This window comes from Bos javanicus, chromosome 4 (genome assembly GCF_032452875.1).
Source record: "Bos javanicus breed banteng chromosome 4, ARS-OSU_banteng_1.0, whole genome shotgun sequence".
NCBI lineage: Eukaryota > Metazoa > Chordata > Mammalia > Artiodactyla > Bovidae > Bos > Bos javanicus.
Genome location: NC_083871.1, coordinates 8,715,750 through 8,740,112, shown reverse-complemented (window position 1 = coordinate 8,740,112; position 24,363 = coordinate 8,715,750). Strand labels below are relative to the sequence as shown.

Sequence of the window (24,363 nt, the reverse complement as noted above, 5' to 3'; positions counted from 1 at the left end):
TATTATGATTTAGATATTTAACTGCAGTTAGAAAATGAACAAAAAAAACTTTACAAGAAGAAATTAATAGACAATGGACCATCTATTCTTTTTTCTTCAAGAAACTGGTAAAGCATCAACCACATGTTGAGTTGAATCAAGTAAAACTTGATGGAAAATTACATTCAAAAGCGCCTGACTAGTCCTGTGTGGGTTATGTTCTCATGCATTTTTCATCACCAAGAAACAGCTTGAGAATGTCACACTTTACCATCACCCTCCTGAGCCCAAGTTTTAAATAGAAATTTTAAAACCTATATTAAACTTCAGTATAAAATGATCTTCAATGGGAAAATATTGTGTTCACAGTTCCACTCTAAATTATTTAAAATCAGAATGAGGAGTCTGTATGTTTGCTTTTGTGCTCCTTTAAGACTAAATTCAATCTAAGTTAAAGAAAAAAGAAACAGCAGAAAATTACCTCTTTAGTCCTATTAGGAGATAAACTGCTAATGTGTACTGAGAGCAAGGACAAGACACGTTACACAAAGCTGGTAACATAATAGGAAGCTATTATTTTATCTTTCTGGAAAGGTGCAGATAATTTTCCAAAAAGGATATATTTCACTCTTCCTAAACTGCCTATATTAGTTTATGTAATTTTAAGACATGGACCATATTAAACTTACTATTTGAGGAAACTGAATTAAAGAAATTCAAAAACTAAGGATAACACTCTTTTTTAGGCTATATCTCATTTACCCATAAGAAAAAATAAAGCAATAGATGTTAATGACACAAAGTATTCTATTTATCTAACTGAGTAGATCTGGGTGCATTAACTGCCATGCTTAAAGTACATTCTATTAACAATATGATGGCAGAAAATGATTATTTTGCCACATTGGGTGGGAAAACAGTCAATGTGATTTGCCTTGTGCAACTGATATGAACACACTGTGGAAATATACTGCAATTTACAGATCAATCATGCTGTAAGACAGAAAGAATCACACACAGATAGTGGCTCTCTAAAAGTGATTTTAGTCCACCAAAGAATGGGTCCATGGAACAGGCCATGTCTGTGAGATGGTCTGAGCTTTAAGAGTTAAATTCTTGTAAAGTTAATCTCCTATTTTAAGTAAACAGAAATGTTCTGATCTTAATTATTTTGAATATAAATAAGGAACTCAAATGCCAAGTGTTTTGAGAGGCCAATATTAAAATACTTCCAATCAAAGGAGCCAACTAAGAATAATTCAGAAAAAGTCCTGTTTTCTTGGATAATTAAAGCCCGAGCCTTTGGTTTGCCTTTTTTTTTTTCTTTTTTCCCTTGAAACTTCATTAAATCATCACATTTTAAATAAAGATGCTAGCTCAAACCAATAAGCAGTTAACCCCAACATTATCTTTGGCTCTTTGATGTCAGGTGCATGGATGGATGGAAATAGCTTTATGGGGCCACTATTCTCTGCTTAATCACTTCCTCCATTTAGACTGCAGGTTTGAGATAGCACTTTAGAGGACTGGATATACAGAGCGCTAATCAGCAATTATTAACAGACACTACATGCATAGAGACACAGAATTTAATGAGACAATGTTAATACATTTTTTTTTTAACAGAATAAAGGCACAGAGAACTGTCAATTGTCTGGATCAGTGGAGGGGAACACTGGCATGGATAATGAAAAAGTCAAGGTAATATTCCGGCTGAACGGTGTTTATCACCCTGTCCTGAAGGAGATGCTCCTGGCCCTTGCTGCTCTAGGTTCACTATGGAATCCACAAAAACAATCAGCTACTATGGATTGTTTACTATGGTCCGTGCTTTGAGCTTATCACTTTACATTCATTATCTAAATTTAAACCCTGTTAACACCACGTTGAAGTTGGTTCTATTAGTACCCCTTTTTGAATACGAAGAATTTAAGACTCCAAAACAAAGTAACTCATCTAAGATCTTAGAGCTAGTGCTAGAGCTAGAATTCAAACCCAGTGGACTGGAACTGAGAACTTATTTTCTTTGTACTACTACATTGGTAGGCTCTAACTCCCACCCAAATGGAGGAGATTTAAATCGTGCTTAAGTCTATCATCCACTGAAGTCCCTTGGAAACAAGGATGGGGTTTTTACCAGATTTTAATAAACTGCACGAGTATACCTGAGTGCTCACTGCAGTGATACTGTGATATGGCTACACAGTTTTACACTGAATTCACTGAAAATTTACTTTAACCTTCAAACATAATCCCTTACTTCAGACTGCTGATGATCCCCTGCATTGTAGGAACACCACAAGTAAGAATCACTGCTCTATTACATTACACTAAAGAAGTGTGAGACTGGGTGAGGGGGAAGTGGGACAGATTCAATCAGCACCATTTGACCTGGGCTTCCCTGGTGGTCTGGTAGAATCCGCTTTGCAATACAAGGAACATCTGTTTGACCCCTGGTCCCGGGCAGAGGGGTCCCACACGTCGTGGGGCAGCTAAGCCTATGCACCACAACTACTCACATCTAGAGTCCACGCTCTGCAAAAAGAAAAGTCACTGCAAGGAGAAGCCGGCTAGAAGAGCTGCCCCCACTCGACACAACGAGAGAAAGCCTGCATGCAGCAGTGAAGACCCAGCACAGCGCAATATAAATAAATAAATTTCTCTTAAAAAAAGAGCTATCTCACCTCATTAAACAAGGATTTTTGAAGTCAAACATTCCTTGGCTAATTTTTCTTTCGTCTTTGATCTTCACAATAGGCTCTATCATCCTGCTCATTTCCAGCCCTTTTAAACATTGTAACACTAAGATAATTCATAGTTGATGGGTAACTTGCTTACAAAATAGATCTAGATGCTAGACAGGGCAACAGACCCAACCTCCCCACATACTAACAACCCGACAACAGGTTCTTGTATTTATCTTTTTATCTATGTCTTTGACTGCACTGGGTCTCAGCTGCAGCACACGGGACCTTCAATCTTCCTGAGAGCATGTGGGCACTCGAACTCCAGCTGTGGGCCGTGGAGTCAGTTCCCTGACCAAGGATTGAACCCAGGCCCCCTGCATCGGGAGTGTGGAGTCCCAGCACTGGATCATCAGGGAAGTCCCGGGCGGGGCTCCATCTGGGAGTTTCCTAGTCCTGGTAAGAACGACGCAATGCCAAATGAGATCCCCAAGTACGAGCGTCAGAGAACTGTAGTGGGACTCTCATCTTCAAGTTTGCATCTTCCTTCTCTCTTTCCAAAAAAAGCCTGCCTGTCACGGGATGCAGCTTTCCCCACCCCCACTCTGGCTGAAAGGAAGTAAATTTGGGAGAAATCTGCAGAAAGCATAGAGGATCTTAATCTAAACATGAATTTCTGAAAATATGTTCTCTTTAAGCTCAGCTTATGATAGCACAGCTCAATGAAATCCTTCTAAATTGGACCAGGAAGACAGTCTCCTACAGCACTGCCAATACTTCTAGCTACTGAAGGGCACAGCCTGGTTGGAGGAGGTGGTAAGAAAAAGGGAACAAAAGTTTGTCCTGTCAGGGACAGTGCTGAATACCACCCAGGGACTGGACCCAGGGAGAGGAGGCACTCAAAACTCATCTGAAACAAATACGCAAAATCTGTCAAACACCTCTTGAAATATACCCATTTAAATAAAATCCCATCCATAATATTCTGCCTGAATTTCACTCTATTTTTTGAAACTTTTTATTTTGTATTGGGTATACTCAATTAACAATGTCGTGATAGTTCCAGGTGGACAGCAAAGGGACTCAGCCATACATACATATGTATCCATTCTCCCCCAAACTCCCCTCCCATCCAGGCAGCCACATAACATTGAGCAGAGTTCCATCTGCTATACAGTACATCCTTGTTGGCTGTCCATTTTAATATAGCAGAGTGCACATGTTCATTCCAAACTCTAACTATCTCTTCCCCTGTCCTTCCCCCATGATGACCGTAAGTTTGTTCTCTGAGTCTGAATTTTAAAGTGCCACTGTCTGGACAAAATCAGGAAGTTCAGATGAATGTGATGGTCACTAAGGCTAAGGCACTCTTAGTTCCATAATTTTAGTCATGACTCCTCACATAGACAATGACCAGTATATGAACAGCAGAGAGATGTAATAGTGCATAACTGTTTCTACTACAGTATTTTCAAGAAACAAGAGTGGCTACCTTGCTTCCTCATAAAAACAGGAGCAGCAACACCACCCTGCTGCTCACTTCCCCCTCCTTCTCAACAGTACTCTTGGAGCCCATTCAAGATACCTAATACTTTCAAAGAAATAACAGTAAAATAAAGATATAACATTAATCTTGGTGGCCTTTAGATAAAGGATATCCTTGGACACTCATCAGTCATTAAAAAAAATCTTTAAAAATAAAACATATCATAAAACTCTCATGCCACTGAGTATGAAATGATCAAATGTTCCGTAAAGATCCTATCTCATTGTCCCCCTGAGTATGAAGTGATCAATATCCCATACCTATAGGACAGGAGGCTGCACAAAAACTGCCATTATTGACCCAGTGAGGAATCTAAAGGAAAACAGTCTTCCTGTGAAAATGAGTATGATAAAATTCCCCCTCCCACTACAATCAGGGCGAGAACAAAAAGGCAGTGGGCAGGGAGGACTCAGAATAAAACAGAATACTGTGGTGTCATGCTAAAAGAGAAAAAAGGAAAACTATTTCCAGCTTGAACAAGAAAAAGCAAAAGCCTTTTTCCAGGGCATACTGAATGGAAGGAAAAGCTCCCAAAATGAAAAGAAAGCAAAGCATTTACCACACACAATAATAGAAGTGCCCTGATATAGAAGAAAGGCATCCCAGAGTGGACCAGAAAAGGATAAACTCAATAAGAAACTCTCAGGAAAGAGGATCTAAAGGAAGTTAATATAATGGGTGAGAAATAGTGGACATTTCCAGTTAAACATGGTAGCCTGGAATTCCAGGGCAGGATTTCCTCTGTTTCGACATTTTAATAATGTTGTGCATACGTGTATGTTTACCCCACACAGCTGTTCAGTCTGTTCCCCTGGTAAGCCTCCTGTTAAAGAATAACACGGGGCTTCCCAGGTAGCACAGTGATAAAGAATTGGCCTGCCAATACAGGAGACACAGGAGACTCGGGTCTGATCCCTGAGTCAGCAAGATCCCCTGGAAAAGGAAATGGCAACCCACTCCAGTTTTCTTGCCTGGAGAATCCCATGGACAGAGCAGCCTGGAGGGCTACAGTCCATGGGGTCGCAAAAGAGTTGGACATGAGAGCAACTGAGCACATGGTGTCTTGAACACAAGTATTTATTTCTCCCCCATAAACCAATGTGTATTAAAATGAAAGCAAAGAAGAGCAACTGAATGAATAAAGGGAAGACTGCAGACAGGATACAAACAAAAATTTTGAGAAACAAATTTTGGGAAACGAATGAATAGGAGGTCACTGACAAGGACGATGACCACAGATGGAAACCAAGAATGGGAGTCAATGAGAAATAGGTCCATTCCCACTTCAGAATCCCTGAAACACTCAAGAATCGGAAGCTGAACTTCAAGGAGGGGTGAAAACCAAAATGATTGGTCAGATTAGATTTAAAGAACAAGTCCTTTCCCCTAGACTCTCCCAATCAGGTGTCTGCCCATCCCTGATCCCGGGACAGGTTTATTCTCTGAAGAGGTAGAACGTGAAAGGCTCATAACTAGGACACCAAGAATTATGAAAATCAGGATTAAGAATCAGATTGAATGAAAACAATGCACAAAAAAGGGCCTGAGCCCCTTCTTGATCATCTCTGGAAACAGCAACTAGGCTTACATATCCTAAAATCTAGATTGGTCGTTCAGCTTTGGAGGAATGAAAGGATGCTCCTGACAGCTACTAGGAGATGGACCAGTCCAGACTGGATGAGGCCAATGGAGGACCATAAGGACAACCTCAGGGGACGAAAACCCGACAGATTGCCTCATTCTGATTTGTTTCAGAGGAGTTTTCTAGTTTTATCAAATAGTTTGGGGCCTCAATTTGTGATTAAAATTCTATTAATTAATTGTATTAATTGCAAACAAGTGAAAAGAAGAGGTAAGTACAAGCAGGAAAAGCAAAAAGTTGAGCAAGCAAAGAAAGTTAATCATAGTACACTATGTGACCTCACTAACAATGGTATGCACATCATCTCAAGATTGTAAATACTGTATATTAACTAAAGGCAAAAAGTAGGGAAGGAGACTTCCTGGTGGTGCGGTGGGTAAGAATCTGCCTTGCAATGCAGGAAACACAGGTTCGATCTCTGGTCGGGATTCTTGCCTGAAGAATTCCACGGACAGAGGAGCCTCATGGGCTACAGTCCATGGGGTCGCAAAAATCAGACACAACTGAGAAACTAACACTTCTAAAAGAGAAACTTCCCTTCATCGATGACTAGATTACCTTGAGGTGAATTTCATGTAGAAATCACTGAAAATAAATGCTTAATTGTCTGCTTTATTTACCAGTTTTCAACACTAATTCTTTTCTTTTTTTTTTTCTGGCCATACCACACAGCATGCGGGATCTTACTTCTCCTACCAGGGATCGACCCAGCACCCACTGCAGTGGAAGCCTGGAATCTTAACCGCTAGACCACCAGGGAAGTACCTCAACACTAATTCTTATTTGTCCTTATAGTGGTATCTATTGGGTTTTGTATATTAATGTTACAATCTGCAATCTAACCTCTCTCATTGTTTGTAGTATTTCCACTGATTCTTTGTTTTTTTCAAATATAGCATCATAAATCTGCAATAAGGAAAACTGTGCCCCTTCTCATTTGCTTTCATTATCTGTAGAGATGATATGCTACTCCTTATTCTCTCTCTTTTTGACAGGTTTGTATGGGATTCAACCAATCATTTTTCTATGGTTATTTTTAAGGAAAAGGAATGTTTCAGTAGTTTGAGAAGGGTTATGACCAAGATAGCTTTTCTAGCTTTATGGAATAAAGTTCTTTGCTCTGTTTTCATGAAGTAAAAAGAAAAACAAAATGTAAAAAAAATATATATATATATATATATATATCGCACACATTGAGATTTCCCCTTTTGCTTCACTTCAACACTTCTTTCTGGAATTTCTTTCTCCCTATTGAACCTGCCCTGCACAGAAGTCTACTCAGTACAAGGCTTTGCCCTGAAAAGGTGCTTCAATCTGATATTCTAGAGAACGCAAGGAGAAAGACCAGCAGACACCCCGTGGTCTCTGGGCCTGCATCCGCCCACAGGTGCATCAAAGTCCCCTCCACGCACAGCTGCTGTCCTCACAAGGCCCCAACATGCCCCTGGTGGCCATGCTAGGGCTTCCTGGCTCTGAGAGTAGTCCCTAGTCCCCTGGCCTTTCCTGAGCTTCCTCCACTACACTTTCTGATAGCACATGCTTCTTAAAATTGCACGTGGTTTGCTCCCCTCACTCCTCTTTTGAGGTTCCCGGAGAAACCTCCTCCTCTTTATTTGCTGCCAATGTTGCCACTGCCACCCTCCCTGAGTCTGCCCCTGTGTGACACATACACACTGCTATATTTAAAACAGATAACGAACAAGGACCTACTGTATAGCACAGGGAACTCTGCTCAATATTATGTGACAACCTAAATGGGAAAATAACCCGAAAAAGTACAGATAACATGTAAACGTATAACTGAATCACTTTGCTCTGCGCCTGAAACCAACATAACATTATCAATCACCTATGCTGTGCTGTGCTTAGTTGCTCAGTCATGTCTGACGCTGCGACCCCATGGACTGTAGCCCTCGAGGAGCCTCTGTCCATGGAATTCTCCAAGCAAGAATCCTGCAGTGGGTTGCCATCCCTCCTCCAAGGGATCTTCCCAACCCAGGGATCAAACCCAGGTATCCTGCATTGCAAGCAGATTCTTTACCATCTGAGCCACCAGGGAAGCCCAAGAATACTGGATTGGGTAGCCTATCTCTTCTTCAGAGGATCTTCCCAATCCAGGAATTGAACCAGGGTCTCCTGCATTGCAGGCGATTCTTCACCAGCTGAGCTACCAGGGAAGCCCCATTAATCACCTATACTCCAGTATAAAGGACTGGACTTGCCTGGTGGCTCAGACGGTAAAGGTAAAGAGTCTACAATGCAGGAGACTCGGGTTCAATCCCTGGGTTGGGAAGATCTCCTGGAGAAGGAAATGGCAACCCACTCCAGTATTCTTGCCTGGAAAATCCCATGGACAGAGGAACCTGGTAGGCTACAGTCCGTGGGGTCGCAAAGACTCACACACGACTAAGCGACTTAACTTTCACTTTCCAATATAAAATAAAAAGTAAAAGAAAGAAGATAGTGCTGGAGAAGACTCTAGAGAGTCCCTTGGACAGCAAAGAAATTAAACCAGTCAATCCTAAAGGAAATCTACCCTGAATATTCACTGAAAGGACTGATGCTGAAGCTGAAGATTCAATACTTTGGCCACCTGATGAGAAGTGTCAACTCACTGATACCCAGAAAGATTGAAGGCAGGAGGAGAAGGGGGTAACAGAGAATGAGATGGTTGGACGGCATCACTGACTCAATGGACATGAGTTTGAGCAAATTCTGGGAGATAGTAAAGGACAGGAAAGCCTGGCATGCTGCAGTTCGTGGGGTCGCAGAGTTGGACAAGACTTATTGACTGAACAACAGCAACAACAAAAAAAGAAAGAGAAATACAGAATGTATCAGACAAGTCTCAACTTTCCTTGAAAAGAATTTCAGCTGATTCCTTATTTCAAATTACAATTAAATATCAAAATCCCACCATTGTTATTTATACTCTGATGTACACATTGACTTTTAAGGTTACATGACCCCTAGTAGCAGCAAACACACCCAACACCCAATCCTGGTTTCTAAATACCATGCTTCAATAAAAGGAAACATCGCTCTCTGGAGAAATGGCTGAATCTGGGTCTGGGGCTGGGAAAATACAAGATAAGCCAAGAGCAACTTGTAGGACAAGAAAGTACGGAAGTGCTAAGAAAACACTCTGCATAATAGGCTCTAGGTTCATCCACCTCTTTAGAATTGACTCAAATGTGTTCCTTTTCATGGCTGAGTAGTATTCCATTTTATGTATGTACCACAGCTTCTTTATCTATTCACCTGTTGGTGAACATCTAGGCTGCTTCCATGTCTTGGCTATTGTAAACAGTGGTGCGATGCATACTGGGGTACATGTGTCTTTTTCAGCCCATGGGAATTTGCAATATGACTGAGGGAACTCAAACTGGGGCTCTGTAATAACCTAGAGGGGTGGGAAGGAGATTCAAGAGGGAGGGGACATATGTACACCTACGGCTAATTCATGTTGATGCATGACAGAAATCAAACCAATATTATAAACTAATCATCAATCAACTAAAAATAATAAAATATTTTTTAAAATATTAAAAAAAAATTTTTATATATTTTTAAAAGGTACATGGGACAAATTGGAGAAGGCAATGGCACCCCACTCCAGTACTCCTGCCTGGAAAATCCCATGGATGGAGGACCCTAGAAGGCTGCAGTCCATGGGGTTGCTAAGAGTCGGACACGACTGAGCAACTTCACTTTCACTTTTCACTTTCATGCATTGGAGAAGGAAATGGCAACCCACTCCAGTGTTCTCGCCTGGAGAATCCCAGGGATGGGAGAGCCTGGTGGGCTGCCATCTATGGGGTCGCACAGAGTTGGACACGACTGAAGCGACTTAGCAGCAGTAGCAGGGACAAATTGAGAATAGCATTGAAACACAAACACTACCATATGTAAAACAGATAGCCAGTGGGAATTTGTGGTGTAACACAGGGAACTCAAAGCCTGTGCTCTGTGACAACCTAGAGGGGTGGGATGCGGTGGGAGGTGGGAGGGAGGGTCAAGAGGTAGGACATAGTGTATCAAAGGCTGACTCATGTTGATATATGGCAGAAACCAGCACAATACTGTAAAGCAATTGTCCTTCAATTAAAAATAAGTAAGTAAATAATAAACATTTCAACAATTTTAAAAAAAGGGGGATGAGACATCTCAAAAGGACACAGGGGCCAACCTAAAAGAGCTCCCAATGACCAACGACTGAAGCAGGAACAATCTGAGCAACAAACGAAATAATGCACCATTGGACAATAACTAGGATTGAAGATGAAACACAGAATAACTAGTTTAATTTGATTTTCATATAAACAGTGAATACGTTTGCCTCGTTGCACTATCTCAATGCCAATTTCTATATATCATATAGATATAGGATGACAAATAACATTATTAAGATAACTATACAGTAAAATGGGGCTTCCCTGGTGGCTTAGGTGGTAAGGAATCTGCTTGCAATGCAAGAGACCTAGGTTTGATTCCTGGGTTGGGAAGATCCCCTGGAGAAGGAAATGGCTACTCACTCCAGTATTCGTGTCTGGAGAATTCCATGGACAGAGAAGCCTGGCAGGCTACAGTCCATGTGGTCACAAAGAGTCTGACACAACTGAACAAATAATATATATAGTAAAATACATTTATAATTCTCTTGCAATAACAGAAGTTTAATCATTCTCAAAGATTCTTTTCATTTCTTCTCCGTGATACTGAATCTAAAAGTTTTCCCAAGTGTTAGTGTTGTATGCGTGACCTAGACAGACACTACACTGCAATCATAGATAAGATTACAGGGACCAATTTGGGGAAACCCAGATAATCAATTCTCCTCAAAAATGTTGCATTAACAATATTTATTTTCACTTCATTAACAACAACAAAAAAAAACCTGTGACACAAGACTTTCGTAGTATTCCACACTTTAATTAAATTGAAGTGTCAATATTCTAGCAGCTGACATTTCTCGCTCTTTTTTGACCATCATGGAATTTAATATTTAAAGTCTGCGAAATGGAGTATGTTTCTTAGCAAGACGACAGAATCAAATTCTCTTAGCATTCTTCTCTTACCCTTTAAATTCTTAGACTATGTCATAAAGTTCTTAAGTGTGGGTTAAATTGGAAAATTACTGAATTTCAAAAGATCATAAAGCTTTTTTTTTTTTTTAACAATGTTAAATGAAGGCCAGTCTTGGAAAGATGAGTTTCAATAAAATTCTTTACAGTCAAAAAGCAGCAATCACCTCTGAACTTTATACCTTCTTGGGCCCGAAGGCAAGACTTGCTTTAATACAGACTGACCTCAGAAAATTTCCTTGTGATGAATAAGATTTCTCTTTATAAGATCAATTTCAATGTCTAGCTCCTAATTTTTAAAATATTGACAATGAAAACCAACTATAATAAGACAAGTGAACAACTTTTAACAAGTATTCTGAAATTAAATTCTTCGTGAATCTCTGTCAAATTCAAAACTATCCTTACTGGCTGCCAACACCATAAAGTTTGAAAATCCTCTCCAAGAGTTTGAATTACTCAAGGAGTTTAAATGACAAATTCCTCTAACTGGAAACAGCTAGGGAAAAAAAATAATTTTCCCAAAAATAAGTTTAATCATTTTTCATTGGCTTGCTGGGTGCCTGTGAATCAAGAATTTGTATATGTAGTTGGTACTTGCGCATGCCTGCACACTGTCTTCCAGAAAATGTTGAACCACGTAAGGAGAGAATTCATAATAATGCACTGATAAAGCCACCTGCTGTCTCCCTGCACAGCGTGCCAGAGAGACACTTGCTCTGCTCACCCATTGGTAAGTCAGAAGACCGCACTCACCGAGCTGGGGCTAGAGTGCCGCCGAACTTTAGGAGACTCTTTGCCAGCGGAGGAGCTCTTATTAAAGTTAATGCAAGCATTGTTCTCAGAATGCACCCTCTTTACTTGATTAGTGGGTTTCTCAAACGGGTCAAAAGTGCTCTGCGTCCTCTGAACCCTGACTTTCTTATCCTCAGGAATTGTGTCCAGGGGTTTGATCATTGAGTCCATTCCTGGGCAGTTTCGTGTGGACATCTTTGTGACACATATCTGGAGGAAAAAAGAGAGAGAGAAATTAAACTCAGATCACTCCACTGAAACTTTAACACAAGAGGATTTATTATCCTACACGCCCATTTTTATCTCAGGAAATACCCCTAAAGGCTATATTCTAAAAGCTCTGCTAAGTCACTTCAGTCGTGTCGGACTCTGTGTGACCCCATAGACAGCAGCCCACCAGGCTCCCCCATCGCTGGGATTCTCCAGGCAAGAACACTGGAGTGGGCTGCCATTTCCTTCTCCAATGCATGAATGTGAAAAGTGAAAGTGAAGTCGCTCAGTCGTGTCCGACTCTTCTCGACCCCATGGACTACAGCCTACCAGGCTCCTCCGTCCATGGGATTTTCCAGGCAAGAGTACTGGAGTGGGCTGCCATTGCCTTCTCCATTCTAAAAGCTACACTAGCTTAAACCACAATATGAAAAACTCGTCGCCATCATTCCACTTACCATACTTGCTGGGGGCTTCCCTGGTAGCTCAGATGGTAAATAATCTGCCTGCAATGCAGGAGACCCAAGGTCAATCTTTGGGTTGGGAAGATCCCCTAGAGAAGGAATGGCTACCTACCCTGGAGAATTCCATGGACAGAGGAGCCTGGCGGGGTCGCAAAGAGTCAGACAGACTGAGCAACTAACACTTTACTTATATTCGCTGAGGGCTGACACTAAAAATGTTATCCCTAAAACAGGAAGCTTAACACCTGGACTGCTAGTGCCCTGAGGTGGTTCTCGAACTCCGTTATTTATTTTACCTTGACTGCAAGTGGCATTATTTCTGAATCATTAAAAGATGGATAAATTGCCTTTATTTTTAAAAAAAAAATCAGTTCAATTAATTCAGAAGGCCATTTTAATTGATGGGCCATCACAGAAGCAACTAACACAGCTAGAGAAAAACATCACTATGTTCTTCAAAACTTTAATACATGTTTAAAGCTTGTACATGTAAAGCTTGAATACATGTTTAAAATCTATCCCCATCTTGATTTCATCTCTAAACTAGAATGGAGCATATAAAAGGGCTAATGGTTAGAGATACTGAAAGTTGAAAGCAATGTTTTTTCTAATACTAAAACTAACAGATGAAAAGGAAAAATAATACCACAAAGAAAAACACGGAATGACACTCATTTCAAAATTTTGTTTGTATTACTCTGTTATATCCCTATTTCCTTCTCAATTTTATTCATTCTCTTCTGGCATAATCTGAACCCCTCTCGTTTTATTTTAGTCTCTCTGATGTTTGCTCCTTGTTTTCCACTGTATGTTCCAGCTCTTTCATTCTCCATATATTCTCGAGACATTTTTACTAGTAACTTCATGGCCTCTAGCTTGCCTGTAAAGTAAGGTAACTTTATTATGCAGTCTAAAGAAAAGATAACTCTGAATTTGCTTTTAAAGTTTTATTTTTTTTATCTTGTGAAAAGTTTCCACATTCCTATTTAAGAAAGCAGGAAAACAGACGGTATCTAAGAAAATCTCATATTGTTAAAGTAAACATTTAAGTGTCTGAGTAATACATATGGGATGATTCCATACTGGAAAGAAATGAAACTATGTGTATGGATATAAATAGATAAAAAATATATATATACACATATATATATGACAGATAGAGATATTTGTGTGTGTGTGTATGAGCACATATTAATATAAAGGTATAGAAGGAAATACACCAAAGTGTTAAGATACCTCCAGATAAGCAGACCTGAAGGGGCAAAGGGTAAGATTGCTTACTTTTTACATACCCCTGTATTTTTTGAACTGTATAATAAACACGCTTGACATGTAATTTTTTTGAAAATAGTAAAGTGTATAATTAAATTATTTCAAGTTACTGAAGCAAAATTTGGATTAAATACCAAGTATCAACTCTGTGCTATGAGTGTATCTGAAATACCAAGCATAGGTTGAATTTTAATTAAATCCAATAAGAAGGAGATCAACATACTTTTTACAATATCACAAAACTGCTGAAGATATCTTTAAAAGACAAGGCAGAGTCCTCTACTCCTGATCAAGAGCTAACGATTTATCACAATATTAAATGCATTCAGTACTTTTAAGAGTTCATGTGTTCCTCATACAGATATGAAAGCAAAAAGCAGTAGATGTGATATGGATATGAAACCACTCATCTCACTGAGGCAACTGAATTGCAACATATAAACACATGAACCTGAGGAGTCAATGAACCCTAAATATAAGAAATCTAGAGAAAATGACACGAAGGTACATCAAAATCAAATTGCTTAAAACCAGTAAAAAAGAGAGTAGCTTAAAAAGGGGCCAGAGGGAAAAATGTACTTTAAAAGAGAAGACAGGAAATATTTGGGAACTAAACAATAGGGAATTAGAAAGTCTCTTGAATTAATTGAATAAAATCTCTTGAACAGAATATCAAAATAGATACAGCTTAAATAGTATTTTAACTGTAGGAAAATTTATAATAGTAAATGCATTGAGCAGGAAAAAAAAGTCTCAAAGTAGTCAGAGTACACCTTAAGGGATTACTCTGGTGGTTCAGTGGTTAAGAATCTGCCTTGCAATGCAGGGGATGCGGGTTTGATCCCCGGTCAGGGAACTGAGTCCCACAAGCCTCAGAGTAACTAAGCCAATGCACCACAATGAGAAAGCCCACGCACCGCAACAGAAGGTCCTGCATGCCACAACTAAGATCCCGGGCAGCCAAATAAATATATAAACTTGTTTTTTAAAAAGAATACCCCTTAAAATACTAGCCATAAAAAGAACATTTATTAGAACCTGAAATAAGCAGAGAATTAAAATGATGAAAATATCTCATCATGGAAATAAATGAAATAGAAAATGAAAAACAGCAAAGAAAATCAATGAAACCAAAAGCTAGTTTTCAGAGAAGATTAAAAACAAACTGATACACCTCTAGCCAGACTGATAAGAAAGAAAGGTAAATAACATGCATTGCCAATAACAGAAATGAGAGAGACAACAGCACTACTCATTCAACAGATATTATCAAGAACTTTATGCCAATAAGTTCAGCAACTTAGATGAAGCAAACTCCTTGAGAGACAAAAACTACCAAAGTTCACTTGAAAGCAAAGTGATTTCAAAGAAATCAAAGGTGTAACCAAAAACCTTATCACAAAGAAAATGCCAGGACCAGAAAAGATTGCTGGTGAAGTAAACCAAACATTTAAGGGAAAAAAAACACCAATTTCACAGAAACTCTTCCAAAATATTAAAGAGAAGGAGATACTTTCTCACTCATTATATGAAGCCAGCATCATTCTATCACTATAACCAGACAAAAGTAAGAAAACTACAGATCCATTTCTCTGATGAATATTGATTAAAAATTATTGGCACATTTTTAACAAACTGGATCCAACAACATATAAAAAGAATAATAAGGAAAAAGTGGCATTAATCACAGGAAGGCAAGGTTGGCTTAATACTCAAAAATGTGTAATTCACCATTTTATTACACAATATCAGAAATCTCTAAAACGGCTCCCCGTGATGGCCACTTTCAGGCAGCCACACTCTTCTTTCGTCTGCAGATCTTCCACGTGGGCTCTATTTGCTGACTTAGATCCAATAAACAGAATACAGCAGAAATCACGGGCTATCACTTCTGAGAGAAGATTATAGAAAGACTGTGGCTTCTGTATTGGTACCTCCTCACTCCCATCCCGTCTCCTAGATCACTATCCAAGGCAAAGTCAGCAGCCACATCAGAAAGTGGTTCTGTAGAGAGGTGCATTTATGAGAAGGACTGCCAACAACCACATGAGTTGAGCCTTCAAGTGTGACCACAGCCTCTGCCCCTGCTTGACTGGAACCTCATACAAGACTCTGAGTCACAGACACTCAGGTAAGGAGTCCTAGATTTTAAACCAACAGTAACGGTTAAACCGAATGCCTTTCTCCCAAGAACAGGATGTCCACTCTCATCATGTTGACTCAGCATTGTATTACAAGCTCCAGACAACGCCACACGGCAAGAAAAAAGAAATAAAAAACATCCACGTTGAAAAGGAAGAAATAAGACCAACTTTATTCACAGAAGACATTATCATCTATGTTGAATGAAATCTACCAAGAAAAAAGCAAAAACACTAGAATTAACATGTTTATCAAGGGTGCAAGATCTAAGATGAACATACAAAAATCATTTGTATTTTCAGATACTAATAATAATCAGAAAGTTTAATTAAAAATAACACCGTTTATAACAGTTTCAAGCAATATAAAATATTTAGTGATATATCTGACAAAATATGTGCAAATCTGTACACAGAAACTATAAAGTATGCTTGAGAAAAATAAAACAAAGGGACCAACCAACTCACGGGTCTTTCAATCCACTGTGATACTTTCAGAAGGAAGTTAACCTCTGTGTTTCAGCCATAAAATACTGAATTTCTTAAAAGAAGATTTAATATAACTATCAAGCAGGGTGATAAATGTGTATGAAATGATAACATAAACAGGTACAAATGGGGGTTGAATGGATACAATGATAATGGGAAAATGATGACCACATTTGAACTCCAACCCTATCCTTGAAAGTAGCACCAGGAAGTATAAACCCCATGGAAACTCTTAATTTTGCCAAAGAAAATATGGAGCTAACACAGCACCGTACTTAACTCTACATTCTATTTTTTATTCAAGCTCTTTGAACTACCTTAGTAAATTCGACTTTATCAAAAAAGTTTTTTTTTGGCATATTCATGAGGAAATACATGGGAAAAACTCCTGCAAATGTATAGGGAGATTTTACTATAAAATATAACATTTTAGCACACATACACCAGCACACCATAGTGGGGGAGAAGGTAAAATGACAAATGTCACTTCAACGTGTTGGCAGAGGAAAGGAGAGCTATAAGGGCACCTTCAAAGCTAAAAAGGAACGAACTTACTTCTTAGCCAGTTTATGATAAACTCAGATAAACTCATATCAGATAAACTCATATAAACCTTTCATTTGCTTCCTGCCTCCAACTCTGAGAAAACTAATATTCACACGGTTTTTTGTTAACTTTAAGAGACACAGGTACATTGGATCGGAAATTCCGATAACTCTTTAAGAGAAACTGTTACAGAATACACTGTGATTAAAGCCTTATCTCCTTCTTCATGCCTTATACTAAGAGCCCTACATTAACATGTTTTCAGTCGGGTAGCATCCTACTAAACAGACAAGCACGATAATTGTAAACATCAGTGTAAAGTGTACACCTGTGGAAAACCAAGTTCTCTAAAGCCATGAAGACAAAAAAGGCAGCCCAATTCTAATTTTTAACAGGAAAAAGTATTTCAACAAAATTTTCTAAAATTAAAGTATTTCCCACAAACATTCTTAAATATTTCATGTTTATCATTTTTGCTATCTACTAGCAAACGACTAAATACAAGTAGAAAACAACTACAAATGCAAAATAAACTTCTGGGAAACAGTATACTTGTTCAAATACATGCCTTGGATGTTACTTTACTTACTACATTCACAACCATACTTCTTGCTAGTGAGTTTCTAATTCATATGATAATTTAGAAAGGTATCAATATTCCGTGGTGGTTTGCAGAGTGTCAGATTTTCCAGGCAGCTCATCAGAAGAACACACGGGAGACTCAGCATCTTCTGATGCATTTCCATGCAGACAAGGATGTTGTATATATCACTTAACCCTTTCCTTACTGGCTCAGTGCTTGGCCCACAGTAAACTGCAACAAGTTTCTCTAGAATTAATCCACCAAATTTAAGAGGATTCATCCAAATTATCAGTCTTCATGCTCTCTTGCTAAAAGGGCTGAAGTTCTGCAGTATTTATTATTCAAGATCTACTGTTACGAACAAACCAAAACACACACACACACACACACACACATACAGCAATCTTGACACACAAATAATAAATATACATATATATTCATAAAATGCTGTCGGTAAAAGTATTTTTAAACTACAAGCTCATTGTGATCAGCAGAATTCTACAACACCCAATTCACCTTTCTCTCTCTCTCTTTAGTCGCTCAGTAGTGTCCGACTCTTGCAACCCCATGGACTGCAGCCCACCAGGCTCCTCTGTCCATGGGATTCTCCAGGCAAGAATACTGGAGTGGGTTGCCATTTCCTTCTCCAGGGTATCTTCCCAACCCAGAAATCGAACCCAGGTCTCCTGCATTGCAGGCAGATTCTTTACTGACTGAGCTATGAGAGAGCCTTTGAATAATACCCTTCCATTTGAGAGTGACTTTGATGAGATATCACACCACGGTTCCTTTATGTGATATGACAAATGGGAGAGTGGCCTGCTGGGCCTGACCTAATCAGCTGAGCCCTTTAAAAGCAGAGCATTTTCTCCAGTTGGCTTCAGAACAGAAAGTAAGAGACATGATCTCACTAGCCTGGAAGAAAGTCAACATTTCATGCTATGACTGCCTATGGGGGCCACAGGGCACAGAATAGAGGGTAGTTTCTAAGGGCTGACAGTAGTTACTGACAACTGGAACAAATGGGACCACTGTCCTACAACCACAAGAAAACGAGTCCTGCCAACAACTAGTGAGCTTGTACGTTGATCCCAAGCCCCTGGTGAGATGCACGACCATGGCCAACACCTTGACTTCAGCCCAGTGAGACCTAGAGAAGAAAAATAAGCTATACTGTGCCTGGACTTTTAAACTACAAAAACTGTAAGACAATAAGCTAGTAAGTACGTAGCAATGCGTTACATACCAACAGAAAACTAATAAACTTGCTTTAGTGAAATTGTCTGAAGCACTCAGATATTTGAGCAGAATGTTCTTAGAAACATGTTGCAGGTACCACTTTCTCTACTGATACACTGTATCAGATCCAAGAGAGATAGGCAACATTTCTAAGGATTGCTATCCATAAATGACCATATTATTGGGAGCTTTCTGCATGACATAACTCCATCAGCAATATAAAACCCATGAACAAATTCTCCACGTAACTAAATTAATACACAATTTATGCTCGTGTCCCCTTCACTTGGGTTTGTATGAATAAAACGAGTATCAGGCCCGCTTTGTGCAGGTACCTTCATGCAGGGAGAGTAATCCATACTTGCGTTTTCCACATAGGGCAAGGTGACTGTTCTGGAAAGTTTCAAGTTTCCAGTATTTAGGACCAACAACTTAAACTGGATCTGGCCATCTCTGTTAACCACAGCACAACAGAGAGCAGGATCCAGGCCCTGCAGAAGGATACGGGGAAGCAGCCTCGCTGATCTCATTAACTCATCAGGGAGGGGTCTTGCCCACAGAAGGAGCCAGGCAAGGTGAATTAAGAGTGGCCCTCATTCCCCTTAGCTGCCATTTCTGACTTTCCTGGTGACTCAGTTGGTAAAGAATCCACCAGCAATGCAGGGTTCCATCCCTGGGTTGGCCAGATCCCCTGGAGAAGGAAACAGCAACCCACTCCAGTATTCTTGCCTGGAGAATTCCATGGAGAGGGGAGCCTGGAGGACTTCAGTCCATGGAGCCACAAGAGTCGGAAACAACTTAGCAACTAAACTACCGCCACCGTATAATTAAATTATTAAAGCGCACATAGTGTGCGAAGAAAAGGGTGCGCTGACAAGAGTCCTAGTGTAAAAGAGGGTTCTAGAAGGCAGATTATACACTGGGGCTATGCTCCAGTGCCCAGGGCTTCGCTTGAATCCTTGCATCAACCTGTCAGCAATCTACATAACACTGTGCGTGCACCACCCTGAGTGCGCGCGCCACCCTGAGCGTGCGCGCACTTAGCTGCTCAGTTGTGTCCAGCTTTTTGCAATCCCGTGGACTGTAGACAGCCAGGCTCCTCTGTCCACATGATTTTTCAGGCAAGAATACTGGAGTGGGTTGCCATTTCCTTCTCCAGCGGATCTTCCCGAACCAGGGATCAAACCCACATCTCCTTGACTTCTGCACTGGCCGGCAGATTCTTTACAACCGAGTCACCCAGAAAGCATGTGGGCTACATTTGCACCCCCAAATAGAATATTTCTTCTCACAACAAAATGCTTGTGGTTGGTGCAGTAGAAGTCTTGGTGACAGAATCTCTATGAAAAACAGAGGATAAAAGCATAATATGTCAAACTGGAAAAAAAAAAATCAACAGGAACCCATAACTTCAAAAAGGCAGATTTTGTTTCAACTACAGAACAGTAGTCCTTTGATCCACTGTTAACTTTCATGTGCAGCCCCAGTGCCCAGATCCTGGTCTATGTTCCAATTTTCCACTGTGAAGAAAGAGGAATCCTTGGAAGCAACCTGATTCCAGGTCACAGGGTAGGAAGCACAAAACAGCTGTGAAATACCCAGCTGTTACCAGAAAATTAAGATTCTTTCAAAAATGTCAGGGACAATGTTAGAAGGACAAAGGAATCTGGATATAGGGATTCCTACTGGTCAAGCTGTGATTACATAATTGGGCATCAAAGAGAAAATAAAATTATGGTTAAACGGAACAAGTGAGTTATGGAAAGACCCTGAGTTCATTCTGATTTTGAGAGAGAAAAGTCAATATTAAGGGGCAAATGGCAGTTGTGAGGAAGGATGAATGTAACAGGATCCACGGTTGGCTTTCACATGTGGAACTGTGAGTGAGCCAAGCAGTGCCAGAAAAAGTAGGAGCTGTACCCAACACAGGAGTGGGCGCTCAAGGCTTGTGCAAAGAGGGTCTATACAGCCCAAGTGCGCAAAGAACGGCAAGGCAGGATGTTTCGACAACAGACCAGGTCAATATAACACAGCAATAAACTAAAGGGCCTAAGCAATGTTTTACAAAGCATACATTTAGTGGAGAGAGACCAGATGGTAAAGAAATGTGATGTCATTGTGGAAGACATTTTTTGGAAATAAGTTAACTTTTTAAAACTAAGTGAAATTTAACCCTTAAACAGAAAATTCAATTCAAGTGCTAACCAATGACTCAGATCTGAATCACTCTGGAAAAAATCAACAAGCCTTTTGTGGACCACAGTAGTCAAACGTGAGTTTGAGCAAGTTCCAGGAGTTGTTGATGGACAGGGAAGCCTGGCATGCTGCAGTCCATGGGGTCGCAAAGAGTTGGACACGACTGAGCGACTGAACTTAACAGTCTACAACTCCAGATCTTGCAACCCCAGCTATTCTGCGAAGACATTGTTTTAATTGTGGATTTGTAACGATTACACAATGGGCTTCCGTGGTGGCTCAGTGGTAAAGAATCTGCCTGCCAAAGCCGGAGACATGGGTTCAGTCCCTGGTTTGGGAAGATCCCCTGGAGAAGGAAATGGCAACCCACTTATTCTTGCCTTGGAAATCCCATGCACAGAGGAGCCTGGCAGGCTACAGTCCATTGGGTTGCAAAAGAGTTGGACACGACTTAGCAACTAAACTACAACAACAGAAAAGATTACACAATCCCAAGAAGATTCAAAACCATTATTACTGAAACCCTTAGAAGGAATCTAATTAAGTAGACCCATATTCTTAGGAAGGCATAAAAAGAAATATAGAAATAATATGAAATTAATTAAACCCAGTGCTGGTGTTTTAAAATAGGATGAGCATAAGTGTGGTAATGTAACGTGCAAGAATATTTGTGCATGTTTTCCTTGTTTAAAAAGTATCTGAAATACGTTAAGATAATCTGTCACACTAAGTATTTGAAATTAAGGGAATTTAATTAAGGCAGTAATCAGTACTTAAATAGATTGAGACAAATTGGTTTTCAAAATTACATTAACTACATATATTTTTAATGATGTGGGCACTAGCTGGGGATGTTCCAGGCACAGAAGACTCTTAGACATGATATTCACCATCAGCTTTCACTGTCCTTTGCTCAGCACAGGGCACACCAAGCCATAGACTTCCTCTTACTCCAAGCCCTGGGCCAAGCCAACCACAGTGAATAGCTACACCAGCAGCACTGCCTGAAAACAACAGACATTCCAATGTTACCAGGAAACAGGATATGTTTTCTCTGTGACGGCATTTTTTCACACTTCCTTGATCCACTTAGAAACTGAAGTGACAAAATTTACATAAGCAGGGATGTCTGATGGTACTTGAAAACAGAAAAAAAGAAATCATCACAAATACCAAAATAAACTTCTGTTCCTTTCTTTTTTTCGGTAAATTCAACAGAACCCAGAATTTCAAACATGGTTAGAGATGCACCCACCCATTTAGACGTTCATCGGAATCCATTACTTCGGTTCACTCATCATTAAGAGGGGTCTGTATATAAGCTCACAGACTGAAAACTCAGTAAAAATTGTTAGCAATTCAAACAGTGTTGGAGGCTCCAAAAGTCACGGTTTGACCTACAATTTTAGCTTGGAGCTATGTAAAATCCAGACAACTGTCTCCCAAACTCACAGCAGTGGATTTGAAACAGCACAACTTAATTCTGTTAAGGTTGGCACTCACTGCAAGCAAATTCATTGGGGCCGAAAACTGTCCCTTTGAATCAACCATTTTCTGACGAGCGGCATTTTACTGGGTTCAGAGGGTGATCTCTACTTCACTCCACACTCTTTATGAAGGCGAACACCAGAAAAAGAACCGGCTTCCATCATGATCTCCTGACATTCATAAAAGGAATATCCATGCCAGATTCAATGCAAAACTGAAAGCAACACAATTCCTGACACGGAAACAACCTCTTCCATTTGTTTTCCCCTCATCTGTTACCCAGTGAGGGCTTCGTGGCTTTGTCTTACTCAGACAAAAATCTTCTTCTCTCAAAATCTGCTCCCAATTAAAAAGCAATCCTCAGTCATTCACAAGTCTTTGAACACTTAAAATCAGAGTACCACTTCTCCCTGGGTTATTTGAACGTTAAGCATTATAGGATAAAAAGCTTCGTCCACTGTAAAGAATTGGTGAATGGGGAATGAAGGGGGAGAGTATAGGAGAAATTTCTAATGCCACTAGACTCGTAATTCTTAAGTTGCTTTCATCTCTAACCTAAACCTGCAAGACCTAAAAGCATGCTGTCCTCTCTTTGGTTGTAGCCTCCTCTTTTCTCCTCTGTGTGTATGAGTGTGTATAGCAGTGACAGTGTGAATGACTACATGGAACAACAAAAAAAAAACAGAATGCACTCTCTGTATGTATATAACGGGATATATGCCCGAGAGTCCTTTCACTTACAACTATATTTTATCAGAACCAACATCTTGCCTAAGATCACCTTCAGAACATTAGCAAATATATAGGCAAGCATGCCACCCATATTACTCAGAGGGCTTCCCTGGTGGCTCAGTGCTAAAGAATTTGCCTGTCACTGCAGAAGACTCAGGTTCGATCCTCGAGTTGGGAAGATCCCCTGGAGAAGGAAAGGACAACCCACTCTGGTATTTTTGCCTGGGAAATCCTGTGGACAGAGGAGCCTGGCAGGCTTCAGTCCATGGGGTTGCAAAGACTTGGACAGGACTTTGCAACTAAACTACAACAAATGTCTCAGAACAAATCACTTCAATTCCCTGGGTCTCGGTCTTCTCATCTGACACAGCTGGAGCAAACGACTCTTCAGGCCTTTGACAGCTCAACCTTTCCATTACAAACTCCAGACAGCAACTTACTGCTGGAGGTTGTTTTTGTTCAGTCGCTCAGTTGTATCTGACTCTGTGACCCTCTGTGACCCCATGGACTTCAGCATACCAGTCTTCCCTGTCCTTCACCATACCCCAAAGTCTGCTCAAACTCACGTCCATTGAGCTGGTGATGCCATCCAACCATCTCATCCTCTGTCACCTCCCCCTTCTCCTCCTGCCTTCAATCTTTCCCAGCATCAGGGTTTTTTCCAATGAGTCAGCTCTTCGCATGAGGTGGCCAAAGTATTGGAGTTTCAGCTTCAGCATCAGTCCTTCCAATGACTATTCAGGGCTGATGTCCTTTAGGATGGACTGGTTTGATCTTCTTGCAGTCCAAGGGACTCTCAAGAGTCTTTTCAAGCACCACAATTCAAATTCCAGCAACATCAATTCTCTGGCACTCAGCGTTCTTTATGGTCCAAATCTCACATCTGTACATGACTACTAGAAAAACCATAGCTTTGACTATATGGGTATTTGTCGGCAAAGTGATGCTTCTGCTTTTTGATACACTGTCTAGGTTTGTCATAGCTTTCCTTCCAAAGAGCAAGCATCTTTTAATTTCTGGCTGCAGTCACTGTCCACAGTGGCTTTGCAGCCCAAGAAAATAAAATCTGTTACCATTTCCACTTTTTCCCCTTTGCTATAAATTACTATTAATATTCACTGCTGGTAAATGATTTTAAGTAGAACAACTACAAAGATAAGACCAGACACATAAATTCACTTCTCTGTGCTTCATTTTACCTTTTCTTTCTCTTGGGATTTTAGGATTTAGAGAGGAGGCAGGCTCATACCAGGAACACCTCTCCTGAGAGCTC

The 24,363-nt window shown here is 40.1% G+C and overlaps 1 protein-coding gene across 9 annotated transcripts in view; it reads right to left on the bottom strand.

The window, feature by feature from the left end:
• The window catches only part of CDK14 (cyclin dependent kinase 14), a 659,101-nt gene that overhangs the window by 493,768 nt on the left and 140,970 nt on the right, over nt 1-24,363 (bottom strand). For all 9 annotated transcript variants that reach the window (XM_061413377.1, XM_061413382.1, XM_061413373.1 and 6 more), the window contains one exon: nt 11,692-11,940. In XM_061413377.1, coding sequence (XP_061269361.1) covers nt 11,692-11,940 — 249 coding nt within the window. The remainder of the gene's footprint in view (nt 1-11,691; nt 11,941-24,363) is intronic.